This window comes from Elephantulus edwardii, unplaced genomic scaffold, assembly GCF_000299155.1.
Source record: "Elephantulus edwardii isolate Elephantulus edwardi_28Jun2011 unplaced genomic scaffold, EleEdw1.0 scaffold00077, whole genome shotgun sequence".
Taxonomy (NCBI): Eukaryota; Metazoa; Chordata; class Mammalia; order Macroscelidea; family Macroscelididae; genus Elephantulus; species Elephantulus edwardii.
Genome location: NW_006399827.1, coordinates 12,636,057 through 12,659,902, shown reverse-complemented (window position 1 = coordinate 12,659,902; position 23,846 = coordinate 12,636,057). Strand labels below are relative to the sequence as shown.

Sequence of the window (23,846 nt, the reverse complement as noted above, 5' to 3'; positions counted from 1 at the left end):
TTATGGATATGAGGTTAATTTCAAGGGATATTAGAATTTGTTTTCTTTGAATAAAAAAAAATCAAGTTTTCCTAGTATATTTTTATGTTTTATTATCTTTTAAAATTTACGTATTTTTTACATCTGCCCTATTGTATCAGTTTTACATTTTTTACAAAGTTCTGTGCCAATGCCTCTTAGATGGACATTAGCATCACTTAATATACTTCATATTTTACAAGAACTTTGCATTCTTCCTTATAAACTTTCCTTTATACAAACTACATCAGCTATTATTCAGCCATAAAGAAAAATGACGTTCTAGTATATGCTATCACATGAATGAGCCTTAAAATATTATACTGATCGATCATAGGTTGCACAGTTTGGTGGGTGGAGGGAGGGAAGGTAAAGGAAATGGGAAAGATCTGACAGGGATCTGGAAAGACAGAGTAATGGAAGACAAGGTGCAGTGGCAATTAATTTTATGAAGCATAATGAATGGGAATGATTTTATGCAATACAGTATGAATGAAGGATAGTGTGAAGCACAATGTATATGGACTTTGTAAGCAAACTAATATGAAAGAAAAATTTTTTAAAAAGAAAAACAGACCAAAAAGATCTACATTGTAAAATACATATACATTATAAAATCCATAAAATACTGAGTGAAATGGAAGACACATAAGAACAAATACTGTACATTCCCCCTTACCGAAAATAACTACACTAGGCAAATGCATAGAGTCTATTAGTGGTTACCAGGAGCAGGTGGCAGAAGGAAATGGCTTGTTAACAAGTAATAGAAGATACTGAGGTTTTGTTAAAGATGACAGAAAATACTGGAAATAGATAATGGTGATGGTTGTACAATATGAGGAGCATAATTAATATCACTGAATTATACATGGAATAATGTTTGAAATGGTAATTTTATTATAACACTTCTGCCACAATTTAAATTATTATGTTATTGTTGTATACCATTGAGTCGGAACTGACCCATAGCTGACCCTCTGCAGGTTTTCAGAGGCAGTTAATTGCACAGGAGGCGATTGCCCATCCTTCTGCGAGAAGCTGGTGGCCTCGAACTTCATGTGTTCAGGATTGCAGCTTCTTGCCACTAGACCACCAGAGCTCCCCAAAACTAATATATACCAACCAATTAGCTAGTGCCCACTATAATATTCCCATACTTGACTCTTAGGAAAAGTTTGGCTGTGTTTAAATATTAAATGTATTGCATTGTCATTTTTTTTTTCACGTATGTCTTTACTTTTTCAGGTCTCCTGTTTAAAAGATGCACATTACTGCTACCCACAAAGGAAAGACTAAAATACATTCACAAGACACTTGCAGAAGTAAGATCATATTTCAAACTTGATTTCTAGTAGTTATTAAGATATTAGATTAATTTTAAATCGATTTTAATTAATATAATCTTATTAATTAGTATTAAATAATTAACTAATGGCAATATATTTTCGACACACTCATCCCAATTGCCCCAGTCACCGAATCAATCCATCTCCCAGAGGGCCTTCTCGTCCTGCGCCTGCCCTCCACCCTCCCAAGCATGATGTCCTTCTCCAAGGACCGGTCTCTCCTTACAACATGACCAAAGTATGTTAGACGAAGACTCAGAATCCTTGCCTCCAAGGAGCAGCCTGGTTTAACCCTCTCTAGGATGAATCTGTTTGTTCTCTTAGCAGTCCATGGCACCTTCAGCACTCTTCTCCAACACCAAAGCTCAAAAGCATAAATTCTCCTTCTATTCTCCTTGGTCATTGTCCAGCTCTCTGATGTATAACAAGTGATTGCAAAGACCATGGCCTGTACCAGACGCACTTTTGTCTCCAGAGACACACTGTCGCTCTTGAATACTTTGGAGAGGTCCCTAACAGCAGACTTTCCCATGGCAATACGTCTTTTAATTTCCTGGCTGCTGGTGCCAAGAGTGTTGATTGTGGAGCCAAGCAAACTAAAGCTGTGAACAATCTCAATCTCTTCACCATCCATCCTGATGCTGCCAATTGGTCCAGTGATGAGAATCTTTGTCTTCTTGACATTGAGCCTCAATCCATATTGAAGGCTGCAGTCCCTGACCCTCAGCAGCAAGCGCTTCAGGTCCTCCTCAGTTTCAGCAAGCAGGGTTGTGTCATCTGCATAATGCAGATTGTTTATGGATCTTCCACCAATCCTGATGCCAAACTTCTCATAGAGCCCAGCCTCCCGGATGTTCTGTTCTGCATACAGTTTGAAAAGGTATGGAGACAGGACACATCCCTGGCGTATGCCCTTCCCAATTTTGAACCATGCAGTGTTTCCTTGCTCTGTTCTGACAACTGCCTCTTGGTTCAAGCAGTGTCGGAGGCAATGAGATTGGCACAGGACAGAGCAGAGTTTAGAGCTGTTGTACTTAGGGTCGCTATGAGTTGCAAGCAACTCGCCGGCACATAACAACAATATCTTTTCCTCATATTTAGAGAATATATAAGTCCTCTGATAGCTAGTGTGTATGTGTTTCATGTTGCTCTGCAAACCAAAAAGTCAGTAGTTTGAATGACTCCACGAACTGTTCCCTGGGAGAAAGATGGGCAGTCTCTTCCTGTTAAGATTTACAGTCTTGAAAACCCATGGAGGATCAATATAAGCTGGAGTTCACTTGATAGCAGTTGGTGAGTGTGGTTAAATGCCGTTGAGTCAAGTATGACTCATAGCAACCTTGTGAATAACAGATCTGAACCCTGTCTCATTCTGTGCCACAATCATCATCTCTGACACACTTGAGCCCATTGCTGCACTCACTGTGTCAATCCAGAGGGTCTTCTTGTCTTTCTATGACCCATCACCCTTCCAAATATGATTTCCCCCTCCGAGGAATAGCCTCTTCTAACAACATACCCAAAATATGTGAGACAAAACTTTGTCATCCTTGCTTCCAAGGAGCATTCTGGCTGTACCTTCTCCAACACAACTATTCTTTTGACAGTCCTTAGAATATTTAATACTCTTCTCTGATACCATAGCTCAAAGGCATCAACTCTTCTGTCATCCTTATTCATTGTCCTGGTCTCAGATTGAGCAAGTGATTGAAAAGACCATGGCCTGAGTCAGGGACACCTAAGTCTTCAAACTGACATCATTGTCCCTCAGTAATTTGAAGAGGTCCCTTACAACAAACTATCCAATGCAGTATGCTCCCTGATCTCCTGATCAAGGATGTTGATTGTGGATGCAAGTTAGATAAAATCATTAATAATGTCAATTTTTCTCCACCTATCATGATGTTGCTTATCATTCCAACTGTGAGAATTTTTGTCTTCTTGATGTTGAGATACAAGCCATATTGAAGTTTGTAGTCTTTGTGTGCAGCAGCATTTCAGATCCTCCTCACTTTCAGAAAGCAAGGTTGTATCATGTGCATAATGCAGTTTGTTGATGAGTCTTCTGCCAATTCCGAGTCCATATTTTTCATGAAGTCTAGCTTCTCGAATGATTTTCTCAGCATACAGATTGAATAAATGTGGAGAAAGGATACAAAACTGGCACACACCTTCCCTTGTCTTACACCATACAGTGTTCCCTTGCTCTGTTCAGACAGTAGTTCTGGGATACCAGTTCTCCATGGTGGCCATAATTTGTCATGATCCACACAGTCACATGTCTTTGCATAGTTGATAAAACACTGACATTGTTCTAGTAATCTTTGCTTTCAGCCAGGATCCATCTGATACCAGCAAGGAATTCTTGGTACACAGCCTCTTCTTAACCCAGCTTGAAATTCTGACAGTTTCCTGTGTACTGTTCTAGAAAGCTTTGAATTATTTTCAGTAATATTTTGCTTGCATGTGGTATTAATGATATTGTTTGATAATTTCCACATTCTGTTGGATCATCTTTCTTGGGAATGGGAACAAATATGGATCTCTTCCAGTCAGTTGGCCAGGCAGCTGTCCTTCAAATATCCTGGCATAAACAAATGAGTATATCCTGGGTTGCATCTGTTAGTTGAAACATGTTGATTAGTATTGCATCAATTCCTGGGGCGTTATTATTTTGCCAGTGCCTTCAATGCAGCTTGATTACCATTGGCTCTTGCTCATATGGTATTTCCTGAAATTTTTCAGTACCAACCAATTCTTTTTGACACAGTGACTCTGTGTATTCCTTCTCTCTTCTTTTGATGGTTCCTGGAACATTCAAGATTTTTCCATATTATCTCTTAGTATTGCAACTCAAAGACTTTGATATAAATCAGAAAACCCACTGCCATTGAGTGGATTCCTCCATCAGGGTTTTGAGGCTGTGAATCTTAATGGGAGGGGCCTTCTCATATTTTTCCCACAGTGCACTTGGGGGATTAAAACCTACAGTGCTTCAGATAGCACCCCAACATGTAACATGCTCTGCCACCAGAGCGCCTTACTGCACCACTGTACTCCTTACACTCTGTGCTGTGCCACAGTGCTCCTTAAATACAGTATAGTAGTCTTATAATTAAACACATTTTATGCAAATAAGTATTCATTCAAATGTACTAGATTTTTCAAGATATAAAGGGTTTTTTTAATTATTATTAAATTTTATTAGTTTTAATGAACATTTACAGAGATTTTGGGTTCTCATTCATTCATTCATTGTTGCACTGTTTTCTCTACCCTCCTCCCCAGTTCTTTCTTCTCCCCCGATATAAAGGTATTTTTACCCCACATGAGAATCCTGTAGAAGTTTGATGCTGTGGGTTGTTTTTTGGGGTTTTTTTAGAAGTTTTAAGGTAGTGTTTAATCTTTTATTAAAATGTAGAAAGTTAATGTTGAAAACTTTTTGTTTAAATGTATAAAAATATTTTAATAAATAAAATTACCAAATCTTTTATGGTACTAAATTTTGAAAAGTATACCAATAATCTCACTATAAATTTCACTGTACAAACCCAGACATCCAACTCTGATGGTTCAGTTCTGCACTTGATAATATGCAAACTATTTCTGTGCACTAACTTTTTTCCATATCTATATTTGCATTAAGTTCAGTTCTATCGTTTTGTGGTAGGCTCCCAGCTGGTTTTTCTGCCATCCATTTCTTCCTTTCTCGAGTCATTTCAGACTCTAAATCAAGATGGTTATTTTTAAAGCATCACTTTCCTCAGGGTAACTTTCATGCTTAAAAATATTTCAGCAGCTGCTTACTTTCAACAAGACAAGACGTACCTTTATAGCATTTAGAGCTCCCTGGTAATGTTACCTACTCTATTGGAGAAAGATGAGCAGTCTCCTCTCATGCAGTTTACTGCTTCTAAAAATCCTCTGGTGGAATCAGCTATGAGTCAGTTCTGTAAACTTTCTTTCTATCTCTATATTAAGTTATTGTTTCCTTAAATAATATTTTCTGTTAATTTTATCTGAATCTTCCTTATACTTTAAGACATTTGTTGTCTCATATTCTTCATAATCTTTCATGATTATTTCCAAATTTATCTTTTTTGTTTGCATACAATGCCATAATTTCTATTCAGTCATTTTAGCATTTCTATATGTGCTAATTCAATTATTATAATGATTTCACATGTATACTAACTTCCTAAATAAGTTTTTAACTCCTTGAGGACAGGAATTTTGTTTTCTATTTCTTTTGTTATCCAGTCTAATGTAACATAAAGCTAATCACAATACATACTGGGAGAAGAAAATCTTACTTATTACCATTACATTTGAATGTCAAATCATTGTACAATTCCTCTGAGAAAGAAGAATTGACAGTTATTCTCTTTACAGGTTTCGTGTTTTAAGTTCAATGGCTGTGCAGTTCCTTTACAGTGTTTAGGATTACCGTGTTACGGCATGTTTTTACAGGTACATTTTTTTTAATGCAAGAAGAAGAGGAATGCTTTTTTAACTGTTAATAAGCAGAGAACATAAAATTGTCTTTCTGTAGGCTAATACAAGCAATAATAATCTTAATGAGATAAAATCCATTTTTAAAAAATATTTAAATATAAAAATCTATCATTGTATTTGCTACCCTGAATTTTCCTTTTGGATTTCTCACTAGCAAAATGTCCTAGACACATTCTAAGCAGTTTATGTGTAGTAATTAATTTAACATTGATGACACCTTTATGATGTAGGTAGTTGTTATCTTTTTTTTTTTTTACAAATTGCAGGTAAAGTAATTTACCCAAGATTACAGAGATAACTCCTGGTTGCTTGGATGCTAAACACTGTGACACTGATGCATCAAATGCAGTAATGGTTAGAGCTTGGAAGCAGGAGTGGCATCCACTTCTGAAATAACTTGCCTCCAGAAACTCTGTGAACTTGGAGAAACGATGACAGTTATACAAGTGTTCAGGTCTTTCGTTCATAGGGTTGCTATGAGTAATTTATAACTCAATGGTACTTAACAACAGCAACAACAGTCAATAAAGTAAGAAGTAAAACACCAGCATCAACACTTTTAACTACATACCACACTGTCATAGTTAAAAATTCTATGTATATATAGGCACTATACTTAAGGACATATTTTTAAAGTTGTTTATAAATAAGAGGAAAATTATAGTTTGTGGGGTAGGGAATATTTGCCCTTAGATTCTCAAAGATTGTGGATTCTGTGAGTCTGTAGTTGCCCGTCCTCCAATGACCAGCCTTTTTGTGATTTTTTCAGCACCAGAGTGTTTTGTATCTGCCTAATCAAGCCCTGCAAAAGGGATGGTTTGACTCTAGCCCAGCCTGTCAACTGTTATCTCCTATAGGTCCAGATTTGAAGAGCCTTGGCCCTCCATTATCCTATTATTCCAAATGATATTTTGGTATTATTTTTTGTGGGTTTTTTTTTGGGGGGGACAGGTGACAAATGTACTTTTATTTGTTCAAAATTCAAAATTATGTTAAAAAGTGTTAAAAAAGTATAAAGTTAAGGGAGATCTGGTGGCCTATTGGCAAGAAGCTGTGCTGCAATCTTGAAGGCATATGGTTTGAGACCATCAGCTGCTCCGCAGAAGGATGGGCAGTGTTCTCCTGTGTATTTAACTGCCTCTGAAAACCTGCCAGAGGGTCAGCTATGGGTCAGTTCCAACTCTGTGGTACACAACAACAACAACAATATAAAGTGAGAAGTTAACCTCCCTCCCAGACCTCTCCCTTGTCCACTGAGTTCTTTCCTTTCACCAGAAGTAACTACTGTTACCAGTTTCTTATGTACCCTTGTAAAGAGAATAAGATTAATTTTTAAACTGATAGCATCAAATTTAACTATTTTTTAAAAAATTTAACTATTTTAAGGAGAATTTATGTGACTACTAACTTTTAAAATCTGATAGTGGTTTACCATTTTAGTCTCCTTTTCCTAAGTGTCATTGACTGCCATTTAAGTTTGATCAAAAATTATTAAATTTTTATCTGGTAAAAATGTATTGGCTTAAAAAATATATTGGCTTGTTCACATCCAAATGTCCTAAGTAAGTACTAAAAATTGCCATATTAAAATTATATCATTATAATTTATAAACAATATCATAAATGATAGCTAGAAGGAGTTAAAGGAGTTCTACTGTAGTCACTGGTTCTTTAAAATTAAGCCAGAGACAACAATCTGGAACAAGAGGTTCATTTCAAAGTGGACTGGGAGCGCAGGAAGGGACAGAGAGGGAGGAAAATGGGCAACAATGAATGAATCAACCCAGCCTTTCTGTAAACTTTCATTACAATCCCAATAAGATTTTTTTTCAAAAAATATATTAAGCCAGAGTAAGGTTGTGAGCCAGATGTCTAAAGCTGTATTCTAGGCTTTGACCATACTTAGATTTGGGGTTTTTTAAAAAACTGTTAGAGTTCAGGATTCAGTACTAGTTAGAAGTGCTCTGAAAATAGACTCCATTTCCAACTAAAAGTAAACTGGATTTGGGGGCATTTCTACTTCTTATTTATTTAAAGATACTCCTTGTTTCTTATTAAAGAGTTCCATGGTGGATGAAAATTGCATGTGATCTTGATCATGTGTGAAGTTACACTCATAAAGCCATGTTGTTGTTATAGTGCCATCAAGTCGCTTGCAACTCATAACAACCATGTGTACAATGGCTCTAAACCTGCTCTATCTTGAGCCAATTCTGTTGTCTCCAACACACCTCCCTCATTACCCCAGTCACTGAGTCAATGAATTTCATCCAGGGTCTTCCCTGGATGCTTTTCTTGTGCTATCCCTCCATAATGACTTATATTTCAATTTGATGGTGTGAACAACTGTAATGTTTATTTTATTCTTATCCTTAGACCTTAACAGCAGGTTGGGATGAACTCGAGTGCCATCGTGTTTTTAACTTCTTATGTGAGCTGACCAATCTCTCCCGTAAGATGCAGAGTGTTGTCTGCAGCAAACCAGGTAAAGAACTACAATTCACGGAAGCACCCAGAGATTAAAATATGGAGGAAAAAAAGTTTAAAAGTGTATTTTAAAACAAATGATGGCATGCTCGTTAAGTAAAAGGATACAGAAATGTAAGAGAATGAAATTGGATATGGGAACAAAAAGATAATCAAGGAAAGAAAAGTGTTCAGAGGCCTTCAACTGTTTTAGTATTATTTTACTACTTAAACTGGATGATGAGTACTAAGGTGTTCATGATGTTGTTGTTGTTATGTGCTGTTGAGTCATTTGCGACTCTTAGGGACCCTATGTACAACAGCCCTAAACCCTGCTCTATCCTGTGCCAAACTTACTGTCTCTGACACATCTACTCCCTCCACACCAGTGACAAAATCGATCCATCTCATCAAAGGTCTTTCTTGTGCTGTCCCTTCACTCTCCAAAGCATGATATCTCTCTCCAAGGACTGTCGGTCCCTTCTTGCAACATGCCCAGAGTATGTCAGAAGAAGCTTCATGATAGTAATCTTTAAACCTTTAGACTTCATGTTGTTTTGTTATTTGGGGGTTTTTGTTTTATTGTTGTGTACCATCAAATCAGATCCAACTGGCACAGGAAATTGCCCCTCCTTCTCCAGCAGCGCATCTGGTGGATTTAGTATTACAGCACAGCTTCTTGCCACTAGGCCACCAGAGCTCCCTTTTTTGTTTTTTGGGTTTTTTTTATTAGACTTCATGTTAATGATAGTCTTCTTTAAACCTGTTATTGTTATCATTATATGCCGTCGAGTCACCTGCAACTGCAATCCATCTCATCGACGGTCTTCCTCTCCTGCGCTGTCCCTCCACCCTCCCAAGCATGATGCCCTCTCCAACGACTGGTCCCTCCTTGAAACATGTCCACAGTATGTCAGATGAAGCTTTAGAATCTTCACTTCCAAGAAGCATCCTGGCTTTACCCTCTCAGGACAAACCTGTTTGTTCTCTTAGCAGTCCATTATAAACTCAATATTCTTCTTTAACACCATAGCTCAAAGGCATCAATTCTCCTTCTATCATCCCTAGTCATTGTCCAGCTCTCTGATGCATGCAAGTGATTGAATAGAGCATGGCATTTATCAGGCTCACCTTAGTCTCCTGACTGACATCGTTGCTCTTCAGTACTTTAGAGAGGTCTCTAACTGCAGACTTTCCCATTGTAATACGTCTTTTAATTTCCTTGATGAGTCTTCCTCCAATCCTGATGCCACATTTCTCCTCATAGAGTCCAGCCTCCTGGATAATCTGTTCTGCATAAAAATTGAAAAGGTATGGAGATAGGATACATCCCTGGTGTACACCCTTCCCAATTTTGAACTATGCAGTGTAACCCTGCTTTGTTCTGACGATTGCCTCCTGGTCCAAGTATAGGTCTTGCATTAGCATGATCAAGTGTTCTGGGATTCCTATTCTTCTCAGAGTTAGCCACAGTTTGTTGTGATCGATAGAGTTAAACACCTTTACATAATCAATGAAACACAGACATTCCTCTGGTACTCCCTGCTTACAGCCAAAATCCATCTAACATTAGGTACAATATCCCTAGTACCACGACCCCTTCTAAACCCAGCCTACACTTCTGGTAGTTCTCTGTTGATGTGCTGTTTTAGTAATTTTTGGATAATCTCTATACCTGAAATCCCCAAATACCTAAATTCTTAAAATTATGACACTCTATAACTTATCACTTTCACTCTGAGAAACAGCTAGTGTCCACAAGTAGCTGTGTACAAGAATGATCATTGCAGAATTATCGGTGATTATGAAAGCATCAAACAGCCTCAATGCTTATTGTCAGGAAACCAGATAAATTATTTGTGGCATAGTCATACAATTAAAACTGTATGTCATAGTGGGGAGCATCAAGGCTGAGAGCTAAGCCACAGATATCCTTACCTCTCCCCACAAAAAAACCCCAAAAATCAGTGTCACATATATTAACATGGTAATTCTCAAAAGTTAATGTTGAGGATAAAAGGTTGTTGAAGGATACTTTCAGTATAACATTATATACCTGTTAAAAACAAACAAAACAATATTTTATAGTCTTTATGATTACATGTCCATAAAATAATTGAGAGTGAAAACCCCAAATTTTGTGTGGTAATTACTTCTGGGAGGAGAATGAAGTTGGGAAAAGATACATAGGAGCTTTAATTCTATCATAATGTTTTATTTATTTTTAAAAATGTAAAACAAGTAAAGCAAGAAGTAAAGTTTTGACAGAGGTAAGTTATAAATATACAGTATTTGTTTTAGTGTATCAACTTTTATGTCTTCTTAAAATATTTCATTATAAAATAAATTATGGATTAAATATGCAGCTGTAGAAGTCCAGTGAAACAGTAACAAAAGTAATTTATTGTCTCTCACTCATAAAAACTTTTACTAACTCCTTGTTGCCTTCAAGATAAAATTTTTTTAATTTTGTTGTTGTTTTTTATATTATTATTTTTGTGTGCGTGTACCGTCAAATCAGATCTGACTGGTACAGGAAGAGATTGTCCCTCCTTCCCCGGAAGAGCATCTGGTGGATTTGAACCGTTCACCTCTGGGATTATAGTTGCAGCTCCTTGCCACTAGGCCACCAGAGCTCCCCTAAGATAAAATTTTTAAGAAGTACTTATACTGACCTTCACATTCTGGGTCCTGCCTACTTTTTCAAACTCATTGTCAACTTCATTATTGGTATGATACAGTCTATGATATTGCTCTATTCACTGTATCTCAAACACCCAATACACATTTTTACCCTAGTACTTTTTTTCCTTCTATCTCTGTTTCCTGAAATATCATCTCTTCTCATCTTTTAATATCCAGTGTGCTTGGCTGCCTCCTCAGAACCTGGTCTGATCTCACCTATGACTAATCTTCCTTACAGAATTTTGTGTCCCATGGTTTAACACAACAGGGGATACTTATATATGGCTTTACATCATTATTAGATTTTTATTTATACTTATCCATCTAACAAAACTGTACATTCTTTGAAAAAATAACTTTGATTTATACATCTTTATAACTGATTCAATGAAGAGAGTTTAGTAATCTTCATTTTCCTAAATAATATTTGACGTAATAGAATTTAACATATTTTGTTCATTCAACAAAGATTTCCTAAAATCTACTAAGTGAATTAAGACAGATCTAGAATCTTTCTTCATGAAACTTGTATTCTAATTGGAGGAAAAAATCAAAATAATTACAGGTTGTGTGGTGAGGAAGTAAAGTCCCCTTTAGATAAAAACATACTGAAGAACTGACTTAACTAGGATTATAAGTAAGATCTTTCTAAGGAAGTGACATTTAAACTACTCCCTGAAGTCTAAGAATCATCCAGCCATTTAAAAGCTCAAGTACAAAGTTCCAGACATAAGTACGTAAGTACAAAGACTCCAAGACTCGACAAAAAACCAACCAAACTTGTTGCAGTCAAGCTGATTCCAACCTATAGCAACCCAATAGGACAGATTAGAACTGTCTGCCTCATAGGGTTTCCTAAGCTAATCTTTACAAAAGCAAATGGGTGCATCTTTCTCTGGTGGGTTCAAAAGGCCTATTTTTTTTTTATTATCAGCTGAATGTTTCAGCCAGGGTTCCATAGACCTGGGTGGCAGAGACAGAGGAAGGGTGTGGTGAGTAATGAAAGATCACCATGGTTGAGATTTTACCCTACTTCTGAAAAACAAGATGGATCCAAATTTGCATTTTACAAGACTTCTCTGGCTAGTGGGTACAAATTGGATAAAGGGACACACGAATGATTGCATGAAAACAATAAGAGAATTCAATTAGAGGGGACTCTGGTGGCCTAGTGGCAAGAAGCTTCACTGCAATTCCAGAGGCACGCATTTCAAATGCAACAGATGCTCTGCTAGAAAAGGAGGGATAATCTCCTGTACCAGTCAGATCCAATTTGACAGTACACACAAAAAAATAATTTAAAAAATTTTAAAAAGGTAAGTTCAATTAATGTTTATTAAATAGACTCCAGAGAATTCAATTTTTTTTCCAGAGAAAAATTAAGTAACTTTCTATATAAAACATAATAATGGTGAGCCACTACTTCACAGCTTAATCTTGGAATAAGTAATGTTGCAGATGAATTTTTTTAAAATTTTTGAACAGTTGCTGTTGAACCATTTCTAATTCATGGTTACTCCATGTTTGTCAGAATAGAGGCAAAAGTTTCAGTGGCTGATTCTTAAGAAGTAAATCACCAGGTCTTTCTTCTGAGGCACCATGGTGGACATAAACTTCTTACCTTTCAGTCTGCCAGCAAATAGTTGTATTAGGGAAGTCTCAAAAGAGGTTGATCTCTGATGTGAAAACTGAAAGTGACATTGACTTTATTTTTGTGCACAGATAACATTTGGTATAGAGAAAATGAGAATGTCTTTAAATAAATATTTGGAAGCCATAGGATCTTAGTTAATTTTTTTAACCTGTAATATTAACATCAACATTAATATTTAAGTCAACCAGGACCTACAAGGCAGGCCTTGTATTTAAAAGGTGGCTCGGTCCCTAATTAAGATTCCAGTTTGGAGACTCATGTGTGAAGCAGCTAGATTCTGCAAAGTGGGTTCTCTTATTTTGGTGAGGGTCAGGTGTGGACTGGTTGGGTTTTTTTCATTCACAATTGGATGTGATCTGATTGGATATCCTGGGTTTAGATAACTGAGTTGTGGGCTGGAAGCCTCTCGTTTAAAGTCAGCCAGAACCTGGTGGGCAAGCCTTGTATTTAAAAGGTGGTTGGGCCTGAGGGCCATGTTAATTGTGTTTGAGATGAAAATTCTTCTAAGTGGAACAGCACCAGTCTGTCAATTTGCTATACTGAAGTAACTTAAGGTTGCTGATGTAGCATGCTGTACCACTGGTGTGTCAAATGCCAAAATGGTTACCATGGATGGTGTTTGGTGGAGCTCTCAGATAAAGACAGGCTTGGAAGCAGGAGTGGCATCCAATTCCTAAACAGCATGCCTCTGAAAACTATGAACTTAGAGAAATGACAATAGTTATAGAACAGGTCTTTTGTTCATAGGGTCACTATGAGTTGTGCTTGACTCAATGACACTTAACAACAACAACATTCTATCAATGGTCTTCCTCTCTTTTGCTGTCTTTCCACCTTTCCAAGCATGATGTCCTTCTCCAAGAAATAGCTTTTCCTACCCAAAGTATTGAAATAAAGCTTTGTCATCCCTGGCACCAAGTTGCCTTCTGGCAGCACCTTCTCCAGGACATATCTGTTTGTTCTTTTGGCAGTCCATGGAATATTCAGTACTCTCCTCCAACACTACAGCTTAAAGGCATCAACTCTTCTTCTGTCATCCTTATTCGTTACCCAGCTTTCAGATGCTTACTAAGTGACTGAAAAGATCATGGCCTGAACCCATTGCACTTTAGTCTTCAAACTGACATCATTGCTCCCTGGTAATCTGGAGAGTTCAAGTGTGTCAGAAATTATGAGGATGGCACCAGTAGGACAGGGTTCAAATCTGTTGTTCATAGGATAGTCAAATAGATGGCACCTAACAGAAAAAATATACATCCACACAAAAATATGTATAAGTTGTTCAATGGTAAACTAATAATGTTCTCTGTACATTTTTGGTGTAGATTACATTAAAAACTTGGGAGAAAAAAAGTTACATTGCTGATGTATGTCTTTCATCTTTTTCTGCATTGATTTCTTTTAAAATCCAATATCTTGGGAGAGTCTGATAAATAAGCATGTCTTTTTTAACCTATTATTTAGAGATCAAATAGAAGTCAGAAAAATAAGGTTCAGTAGACAGTCCAAACAGTGAAGTTAAGACAGTATAAAAATGTATACTCTTTTTCCTTATTTCTCATTGAATATCACAAACCACAGTACTTAAAATCAGTTGCTCTGATTATTATTCAATGTGTATCAATCCTTTTGATCCGATGAACTTACACCTCTGTCTTCATAGGAAGTGCCCGGAAACTGGAATTACGCATCAGGCTATTCTGTAGGAGAGTCCTGCTTGATCATTGGCTACATCAAAGTGATTCTGCTTTTTGGTTAACTCGCATATTAAAACCATGGCCTATGGTGAATCAGGCAAGATTACTGTATATCATCTTTGGGCCAATATCTCCTCAAGATGGTGCGTACTTATTTTTAAGGGATGTGTGTTATATATAAATAATTAATATATCTTTTTTTGTACTTGCTCAGTTTTATCATCCCAAATGATCAAACTGTGTTTCATGATTTCATAGATGTGTGCTACCTTAACTTGTGTATTACTTAAACTGCAAAGCTAAACTGTAGGCCATTACCAAATTTATTCTTACCATCTCTGCTGTTGTTCTAAATTTTACATAATTAATATTTTGCTTTATTCTGAGGCAGCCAATAGCACCAGGCAGCCAACCTAGGATTAAAACTTGATTCCATGTAATAGACAGAGATAATCTGTTACAGATGAGGGGTAGAAAATGGGATGGGGACCACAAATGTATTATGTTCCCAGGAAGGTTATCAGTAAATGTTCATTTATTAGATTATATCAACTGTTTATTCCAGTCTCTGTTATGAGAACAGCATTCTCTTTGAACTAGATACTCTCTGAACTAGTGCTGTTATGCTTGGTACAGTTACCTTTTCTTTATTTCACTTTGCTTCTGTGGCTGTATGTACTTCATTGCATGAATTAGAGACATTAAAATGTACTCAGAATTGGCTTTCTATTATAAAAGTTAAAATTAACCTATATAGGTAATGGAATTCCATTTTTTAATCCAATTCTCTTTTTTTAAAATAGTACTTGAAGTCTTTGTCACAAAGTCAGCTATCCTGTCATAGCCTACTTTTTATTTCAATTATTACTCAGGACAGTTGGTTTGGCAGAAAATGATAGAAGGACCAACAGATGAATCCAGTCTGAAAGGTTTGGCTGAGGCCTTTAAGTTACTCTATGAAACAGGCTCTAGCGAGTGGTCAGCAGATGACATCATCAGTCTTGTAGATGAACTATCAGGTAAGAGTATCCTTGCCAATATAGCAAGGTAGAAGCTTTTAATTAAAATAGAGCTATAAAATTGTAATGATAATGCTACAGGTCACAAATTAATTGCCTACTGGAAATTACTAAATCCTCTAAGATATTTGAAAAATGTGACTTTATGTTTGAAGAGATTGCAGGTAATCAGTTTATTCTTGTTGTTTGTCACATGTATACAGAGTAGAATTGCTCCATAGTTCTTTCCTTGCAAAAGTAGGTCACAGGCCTGTCTTTGGGCATATTTGCATGACCTAGAGACCTTACAATCAACTTACATTTTTATAATTACCAAATTTATATAATTCTATATTACTACTATTTGACAGCTTCATATATTAATTAGCTTAACAAGCTTTTGCAAATTCTCAGCTTCCAAGGTTATGTAAGAAAGTTCTTTCCTGTGTCAATGATTTTCCTGTTTCCAGAATATCCTTTAGATGATAAAGTTTAAGGTTTCCTTACCTTCTGATCTGTAGGCAGAAGAAGTTCTTTGACTATATTTCTAGCAAAGGAGTCCTGACAGTGTAGCAGGTTAAATGATAGGCTGCTGACTAGAAAGTCAGCAGTTCAAACCTGCCAGTCACTTTGAGGGGAAAAGAAGTGGTTTCTTCCTGTTAAGATTTACAGTTTTGGAAATCCAATAGAGAGTCATGAACCAGAATAGATAGTGGGTTTTATTTATATATCCAATAGAGAGTCATCATAAACCAGAAAGGTAGTGGGATATATATATATATATATATATATATGTGTGTGTGTATGTATATGTATATATGTGTGTGTATATATGTATGTATTTATATATGTATATGTGTGTTAAAACAGATGTATTATATATAAAATATATATTTATATATTTTGGGATATATATAGATATAGATTTATATATAGATATATATATAGATCTAGATATAGATATATATCTGTCATTGAGTTAGAATCAACCCATAACAGACTCTCCATTGAGTTTCCAAAGCTATAAATCACATGGGAGGAGATTGCCCATCTGATGGGTTCGAACTACCAAAGAGGTTTGACTTTGGGGTTAGCAGCACAACTCCCTATAGTACATGCCACCAAACTTTTTTATTTCTATGTGTGTGTATTGTTGTTACATGTGGTCGAGTTGGAACAGACCCATACCTGGCCTTTCAGTGGGTTTTTAGAGACAGTAAATCACACTGGAAAAGATTACCCATCTCTCTCTCCCACAGAAGAGCTAGTGGATTAGAACCACCTGTCTTTGGATTGGCAGTGCAAATTATTACCATTAGGCCACTAGAGATCCCTCATGTATATATAGATATGTTTTATTCTGAACTTACCCTTGGCATTAACTGTAGAAATATAAGATTGCATGGCATATATTTAATAATTTTTACTCTAGCTATAGTGTAAGTTCTCATTGAATAATTATTCTTCCTCTGATAAAAGTGGTTCCCCGGGAGTGGCTTCTAGAGAATAACGCACGCCTCCTAATCCTGAGTGGGAACAACATCTGTTTCACTTTCATGGCTAGTAAAGCAGTGAATGGAAGAACCGTTGAACTGGCAAGGCTGATAGTCTTTTTGGCTTTGGTAAGAAAAAGTAAGGTTTTTCTTTTTTTTCTGGTATGTTATTTAACATAACAGTCAACTACCAGGGAGTCTCCTTGCAACAAAATCTTTGAAAGAGTTAAGTATTAAGTTTAAATTTTAATGTTGCTTAAAAATATTAAAATGTGTACAATAAGTTTTATTCATTGGAAGCATTCTTTATATTATTCTCTCTGTACCATATGTCTAGATTGTAATTATACAACTATGCTGATTTTATAGTTTTTAAAAATTTCCATTTAAAAACTACTTTCTATTTGTTTTAAAATAATCAAGTGGAAGGGATGTAGAAATGAAGGAGGACAGAGCTACAACAGGATTGGCTATTGTTGAAGCTAAATTGTCTATTGGCTAGGAGCATTGGCACTAGGTATTCATTATATTAGTCTCTATTTCATATAATTAATTTTTTAAAATAAAAAGTTAAAAATATATTTCATATTCATTCATTTAACACAAATGTATTGAATGCTTACTATAAGCCACAAAGGGAGCCCTGGTGGCTTAGAGGTAAGGGGTTATGCTGCCAACCCAAAGGCACATGGTTCAAATCTATCAGCTGTTCTACATGAGAGAGTTGGGCAATGGCCATCTCCTGTGTGATTTAATGGCTCTGAAAAACCACTGTTCTGGAATTCCCTTTCTTCTCAGTGTTAGCCATAATTTGTTATGATGCACATAGTCAAATACTTCTGCATAAAACACAAATAGGTATTCTGGTATTCTCTACTTTCAGCCAGGATCCATCTGACATCAATAATGATATCCCTGGTGCCATGGCCTCTTCTAAACTCAACTTGAATTTCTGGCAATGTCTGTCAATGTACTAGTCATTTTAAAAATAGTCTTCAACAAGATTTTACTTGCCTGTGATATTGTTTGATAATTTCCACAGTCTATTGGATCACCCTTTTTAGGAAATGAGATGAAATATTGACCCTTTCCTGAAATATTCAAATAAATATTGGCTGTGGAACTGTGTAGGATTCTTATTTTTAAAAAATTCCTCATTGCAGTGAGTCAGATGATCATAGCTGATCATTCTGCAGGTTTTTAAAGGCTGGAAATCACAAAGGAAGAGCTTGCCTGTTTTTCTCCCTTATCTGGTGGTTTCAAACTGCCTGACTTGAGTTGGCAGCACAACCCCTTCACCTACCAGGATTCTAGGACTATGGGAACTAATAGTACACAGTGTCTGACCACAAGTTGCTTACACTCTTTTAAGAGCTATCAAAGTATGTATAACTCAGTTGAAATTTAGGGAGATAAATACAAAATTATATATTTTTTAAAAAAATAAGGTAGAGCAGAAAGGAGAAATAACTAGGGTGGGGAAAGAGCACAGAAAGAGCATATCAAATTCCAGTAATATGGATTTCTAAAAATGAACAAGATCACTAGGCAGATGGCAAATTATTCAAGACAGCAGGAAAAGCATGTGCAAGAACCTGAGAAATGGAACAGAATTGATCTATTCAAAGGTCTGTAAGCAACTCAGTATTATTTCTGAGGGATAAATTATTCAGAAGAGTTGTGGGAGATGAGGGTAGGTAAGGAGGGAGAAACTAGGTAAAGAAAGGTCTTATAAGCAAGTTTTTGGAGAGAGCTTAAATCTATCTTGTTAAGAGAGATATATTGAAAAGTTAAAAAAAGATGAAATATATTTTTGTTTGAGAAGGTCACTTTGGTGGAAGTATAGCAAATGAAATAGAGCAAAAGCGACTAGAAAGGGAAAAGCCTTTTCTAGATACCCTTCTCTACTTAACGTCTCAACTCTGAACACTGATTTTCTCTAATTTGCCACAAATATGTCTTCTCTTCATTTACTGTTAGTGTTCTTTTTTTTAATTTTTATTTTATTATTTTTGTGTGCGTGTACCGTCAAATCAGATCTGACTGGTACAGGAGGAGATTGTCCCTCCTTCCCTGGCAGAGCATCTGGTGGATTCAAACCGTTTGCCTCTGGGATTATAGTTGCAGCTCCTTGCCACTAGGCCACCAGAGCTCCCACTGTTAGTGTTCTTAAGTTACTGTATGTGTGCATCTCTCAAAATAGATTTCAGGTTCTTTTAAATCCAGGGGTGGTGGTTGTTAAGTGCCATTGAGTCATAGACGACTCATAGCAACCCTATGAAAGAAAAACCCAAATTTAAGAACCAAGGCAAGTTTCAAACTCCATGAGCTCTATCATTCCACAGTCCTCCATAATCAAGCATTCTCATTGGCTCTCACCATCCAAAAACGCCCATCTGGGAGCATTCCTCTGTTTCCCCAATCTCCTATTCTGATGCTACATGTTTCTTCATATAGTCTAACTTCTTTTTTTTATATTTATTTTTATTTTATTATTTTTGCGTGCGTGTACCGTCAAATCAGATCTGACTGGTACAGGAGGAGATTGTCCCTCCTTCCTCGGCAGCGCATCTGGTGGATTCGAACTGTGCGCCTCTGGGATTGTAGTTGCAGCTCCTTGCCACTGGGCCACCAGAGCTCCCCATAGTCTAACTTCTTGAATGATTTGTTTAGCATATAGACTGAATACACTTGAGGAAAGGATAAAGTGTTAATGCACATCTTCCTTTATTTTAATCCATTGTATATTCCCTTGCTCTGCTTATATAACAGCTTCTTGTTTTAGGTATAGGTTTCATGTTGTTTTTGTGGACTGCATAATTTCTTTCATTATTCCAGGTACAGTGCTTTACACATAATGGGTATTCAATGACTTTTCTTTTCAGGTTGATGCTTAGTTATATTACTATATAGTTTCTTTTCATGTTGTACATTATTTGTTTGACTGTGTGTTTTCAATTGGTCATTTACCATTTTTTAAAAAAAATTTTGTTGTATTCCATCAAATCAGATCTAACTGGCACAGGAGGAGATTGCCCCTCCTTCTCCAGCAGAGCATCTGATGGATTCAAACTGCATGCCTTTGGGATTGCAGCGCAGCTTCTTGCCACTAGGCCACCAGAGCTCCCCTTAATTGGTCATTTAGAATGTGAATAAATCAGCTTTTGACTTTTCAGTTTTAGTCATGCACATACAATCTTTGCTTTAATCTTTACCTTTTGTGCTCGCTTCAGCAACATGTATAGTAAAATTAGAACAATACAGAGGAGATTAGAATGACCCACAAGGAACAAGGATGACACACAAACTCATAAAGCATTCCATATTTTTGAGCCACCCACATATTCTAAGGCTTGAGAAATAACCAATGTTATCAACTAGAAGCTAAATGATGATGAGATTGCCCAACTCAAGAGAAGTGCAGACACTAAGGGGAGAGGAAAGAGGGAAGAGGGCAGAATAAAGGGAAAGCTGGGAACTAGGTGAGCAGTGTAGTGGGTGGATAGGGGAGTGAAGGATTAGGAAAGAGTCAATAGGGACCCGAAATATTAATCATAATACTAATAATAGGCATAGATCAATAATAATTACATAAAGTACAATGTATATTAATTATTGTATGAAACACAACGTAAATTAAAGCCTGTATAGAACACAGTGCACATGAATAAATTATCTTCAGTGAAATTAAAAAAATAAAGAAAAGCCACACCCATGTTTATTGTGGCTTTGTTCACAATAGCAAAGAATTGGAAACAACCCAAGTGTCCATCAACAAACAAATGGATAAAGCAGTTCTAGTATATTCACACAATGGAATACTATGCAGCATTGAAAAACAAGGAACTCATGAAATATTATTCAAAATGGGTGACCCTGGAGGATATTATGTTGAGTGGTGAAATATCTCAGTCACAAAAGGACTAATACTGCATAGTGCCACTGTTGTAAAACATCAAGGTTGAGGGAAGATATATACTGCATTTAAACAGATGAGGGAGAGAACTGTTCAAAAGGGATATGTGATTATGTATTATTGTCATGACAGAAGCCCAGAATGAAGGCTGCAAGTGGAGTGGACTTGGGGGGAGGGATTGTATAACAATGACAGACTTTTCAAAGAGAAGAGCGAATTGCAAGGGAGGTTGGGCAGGGAGAAAAGTACAACAGTGAATGAATGGAAACACTAAGTCTCTGTAAGCTTTCATTAAAATTAATTTAAAAAATAAAGAAAAGCACAGACACTGTGGGATATCTAGAAGGATCTAGAATAACTGTGACATTTGAATTCTAAGTTGTAGAAATTTTAAAACATTATGTAATGTAGGGAGCTCTGGTGGCTTAGTGGCAAGAAGCTGCACTATAATCCCAGAGGTATGCAGTTCAAATCCACCAGATACTCTGCTGGAGAAGGAGGGGCAATCTCCTCTTACACTAGTCAGATCCAATTTGATAGTACACACACACAAAGTAATCAAAATTTTAAAAATCTTTAAAAAAACTCTATAATGTGATGTATGTACATGGATCACAGTTTGCTTTTTTCCTTCCTAAATATGTGAATTGGGTCCCATAGGATTAAGGCACATATTTAGCTTAATATTTGCAATATAAGCCCTTGAAAAAATAAAAAGTATTTACCTTTTAAATAACAGAGATTCAAATATCCTTTAAAATTGAAGAGAGAAGTTGGTAATATAGAGTTCTCCTGCCTGTTGAGATTGCCTATTTGTGGATCACTTTCACTTAATCCTTGAGAATAAAGCCCATGTTTTTATGGTTCATCATTGTACCTCCCACTCTTTGCAGGTGCTTAACATACTACAGATATAGTTATAGAATAATAAGCAGAAGTCTTCTTTTTCCTATGCTCAATAATGGTTTTAAATATTTCTTATATTAATAAATAATAAGATCACCATAAATTCAATTAACATTTATACCCCACATATTCCCATTAAAATGACACTATTTGAAAACAAAGGAATATTGTTGTTGCCTATTGTTGTGTACCATTGAGTTAGAACCAACCCATAGCTGAACCGACCCATAGCTGACCCTCTGCCAGGTTTTCAGGGGCAGTTAATCACATGCAGGAAATTGCCCATGCTTCTCCCACAAAGCAGCTGGTAGACATGCATCACATGCCTTCAGGATTTCAGAGCAGCTTCTTGCCACTAGGCCACCAGAGCTCCCAAAGGAATATTAGATATAAGAAATTTCACACTTACAGTTTTCACTAGGGCAGTGTTCTGAGCTGTTGTGCATAGGATCTCTATGAGTCACACATGACTCAGTGACACATAAGAACAATAAATTATGTGAAGACATACTATCACTGTCAATACTATTTTCACGTTTTAACACTTTATTTACGTGCAAGTTTACAATAATGCTTCTTATGTCCAAATTAGGTATGTGAGAAGGAACTATACTGTATGGATTGGGCAGTTAAAATGATGCAAAAAGTCTGTAAAGTCTTTAGCACTCCAGTGGAAAGAAATAACTTCCTGCAGAGTGTGCCACATGCATTTGCATGTGTTATAGTGGAGATGATGCAGTCAATTATGTCTGGTGAGTACTCATGTAAATGGTGCACGGGTGAGAGTTGAAAATACATTATAGTCTCTACTTAAGACAGCTAATTAGACTTTTCTTTCCAAACTAACAATAGAAGAAGCAGATACCTCTTTTTTGCCTTTCATGATATACTTAGTTCCTAGGTTTTGTCACTTAAAAATATCTTGTCCTGATTTTCATGGAAAATGTAAAATATAAGAGTCTACTTTGAGAAGACTTAATTTCAGTTTTGCATAGAAGAGCTAACTTGCTCATTTATAACTATCATAATTAATCATCATAACAATGCCATAAATGTGTGCACTTCCAGGATACTTTTACAGACATTACTGTTTTATTAAGCATCCAGCATGGTAACTATTCTTGTTTTATAGATTAAAAACTAAGATTTTAAAAGATTATCTAGGGAGAGAAGTGCAGCAATGAATGAATGGAAATCCAAAATCTCTGTAAATGCTCATTAAAATTATTTTTTTTCAAGGGCAAAAAGAGTCAAAACTAGATTTTATTATTTGGAGAAATAATACATATTTGATATATACACAGATTTATATGTAATAGTATTTGAAGAAATCTATATAGGTGAAAACAGTTTAAAAATGTCATTAAAATTATTAAAAAAATAAAACTTAAGAAGAAGAAAAATAAAAAGGGGAAAAAAAGTAAAAGTATATTGAAAAAAAATCACCCAAGTTAATGCTCATAAATGTATTATGATATGTTTGTACAAATAATAAACATAATTATTACATTAAAAAAAGATTAAATATGCTCAGGGTAATAAAATTAGAGCTAGCTGCCTATTCTGCTTTCTCATCCAGTATTCTAGGAATTCTGGTAATATTCTGTTATTTCAGTGATCTACATCTGACTTAGAAAAATCTAGTAAAAGTCACTGATTAGTCTCTAGGTAGATAAATATGTAAAAATATAACTGTCACTTTCTTTTCTCTACTGTCTATTTCTGTGTCCGGCACATATAGGTGAACGTGATGAAGACAACAGAAACTTTATTAATTTGTTCCATCTCGTGCAAGCACAAGCTAGCTTCCATAAAGAAGTCCTCTGTCTGACCATGAATACTTTCTCAGCTTAAATGCTCAGAAAGCTTTGTCTTAAAAGAATGCCTTACTGAACTAACAATTAGAAGAATGCTACTTTTTCATACCCCAAAAATAGCATGTTTGGGGCTTTTACCCTCTAAGTAACCTAAAAATAGACTTTTATAAGCAACTACCTATACCATCATTAATGTAAAAATAATAGACATATTCAAGAATGTGTTGACATTTTCTGGCAATAAGTTGTCTCTCTTTTGATAAACCTAACACTGAACTGAAATGGAATATTAGCTGTCAAATCATCTGTGACCAACCTAACATGTTTTGTGT

At 36.0% G+C, this 23,846-nt stretch overlaps 1 protein-coding gene across 1 annotated transcript in view; it reads left to right on the top strand.

Moving 5' to 3' along the window:
- FBXO47 (F-box protein 47) overlaps positions 1 to 23,551 on the top strand; it is a 28,489-nt gene extending 4,938 nt beyond the window's left edge. Inside the window, exons 3-10 of the mRNA XM_006889473.1 lie at positions 1,267 to 1,343; positions 5,760 to 5,837; positions 8,259 to 8,367; positions 14,351 to 14,527; positions 15,257 to 15,403; positions 16,862 to 17,004; positions 22,290 to 22,449; positions 23,439 to 23,551. Coding sequence (XP_006889535.1) covers positions 1,267 to 1,343; positions 5,760 to 5,837; positions 8,259 to 8,367; positions 14,351 to 14,527; positions 15,257 to 15,403; positions 16,862 to 17,004; positions 22,290 to 22,449; positions 23,439 to 23,551 — 1,004 coding nt within the window. The remainder of the gene's footprint in view (positions 1 to 1,266; positions 1,344 to 5,759; positions 5,838 to 8,258; positions 8,368 to 14,350; positions 14,528 to 15,256; positions 15,404 to 16,861; positions 17,005 to 22,289; positions 22,450 to 23,438) is intronic.
- The last annotated feature ends 295 nt before the right edge of the window (positions 23,552 to 23,846 follow it).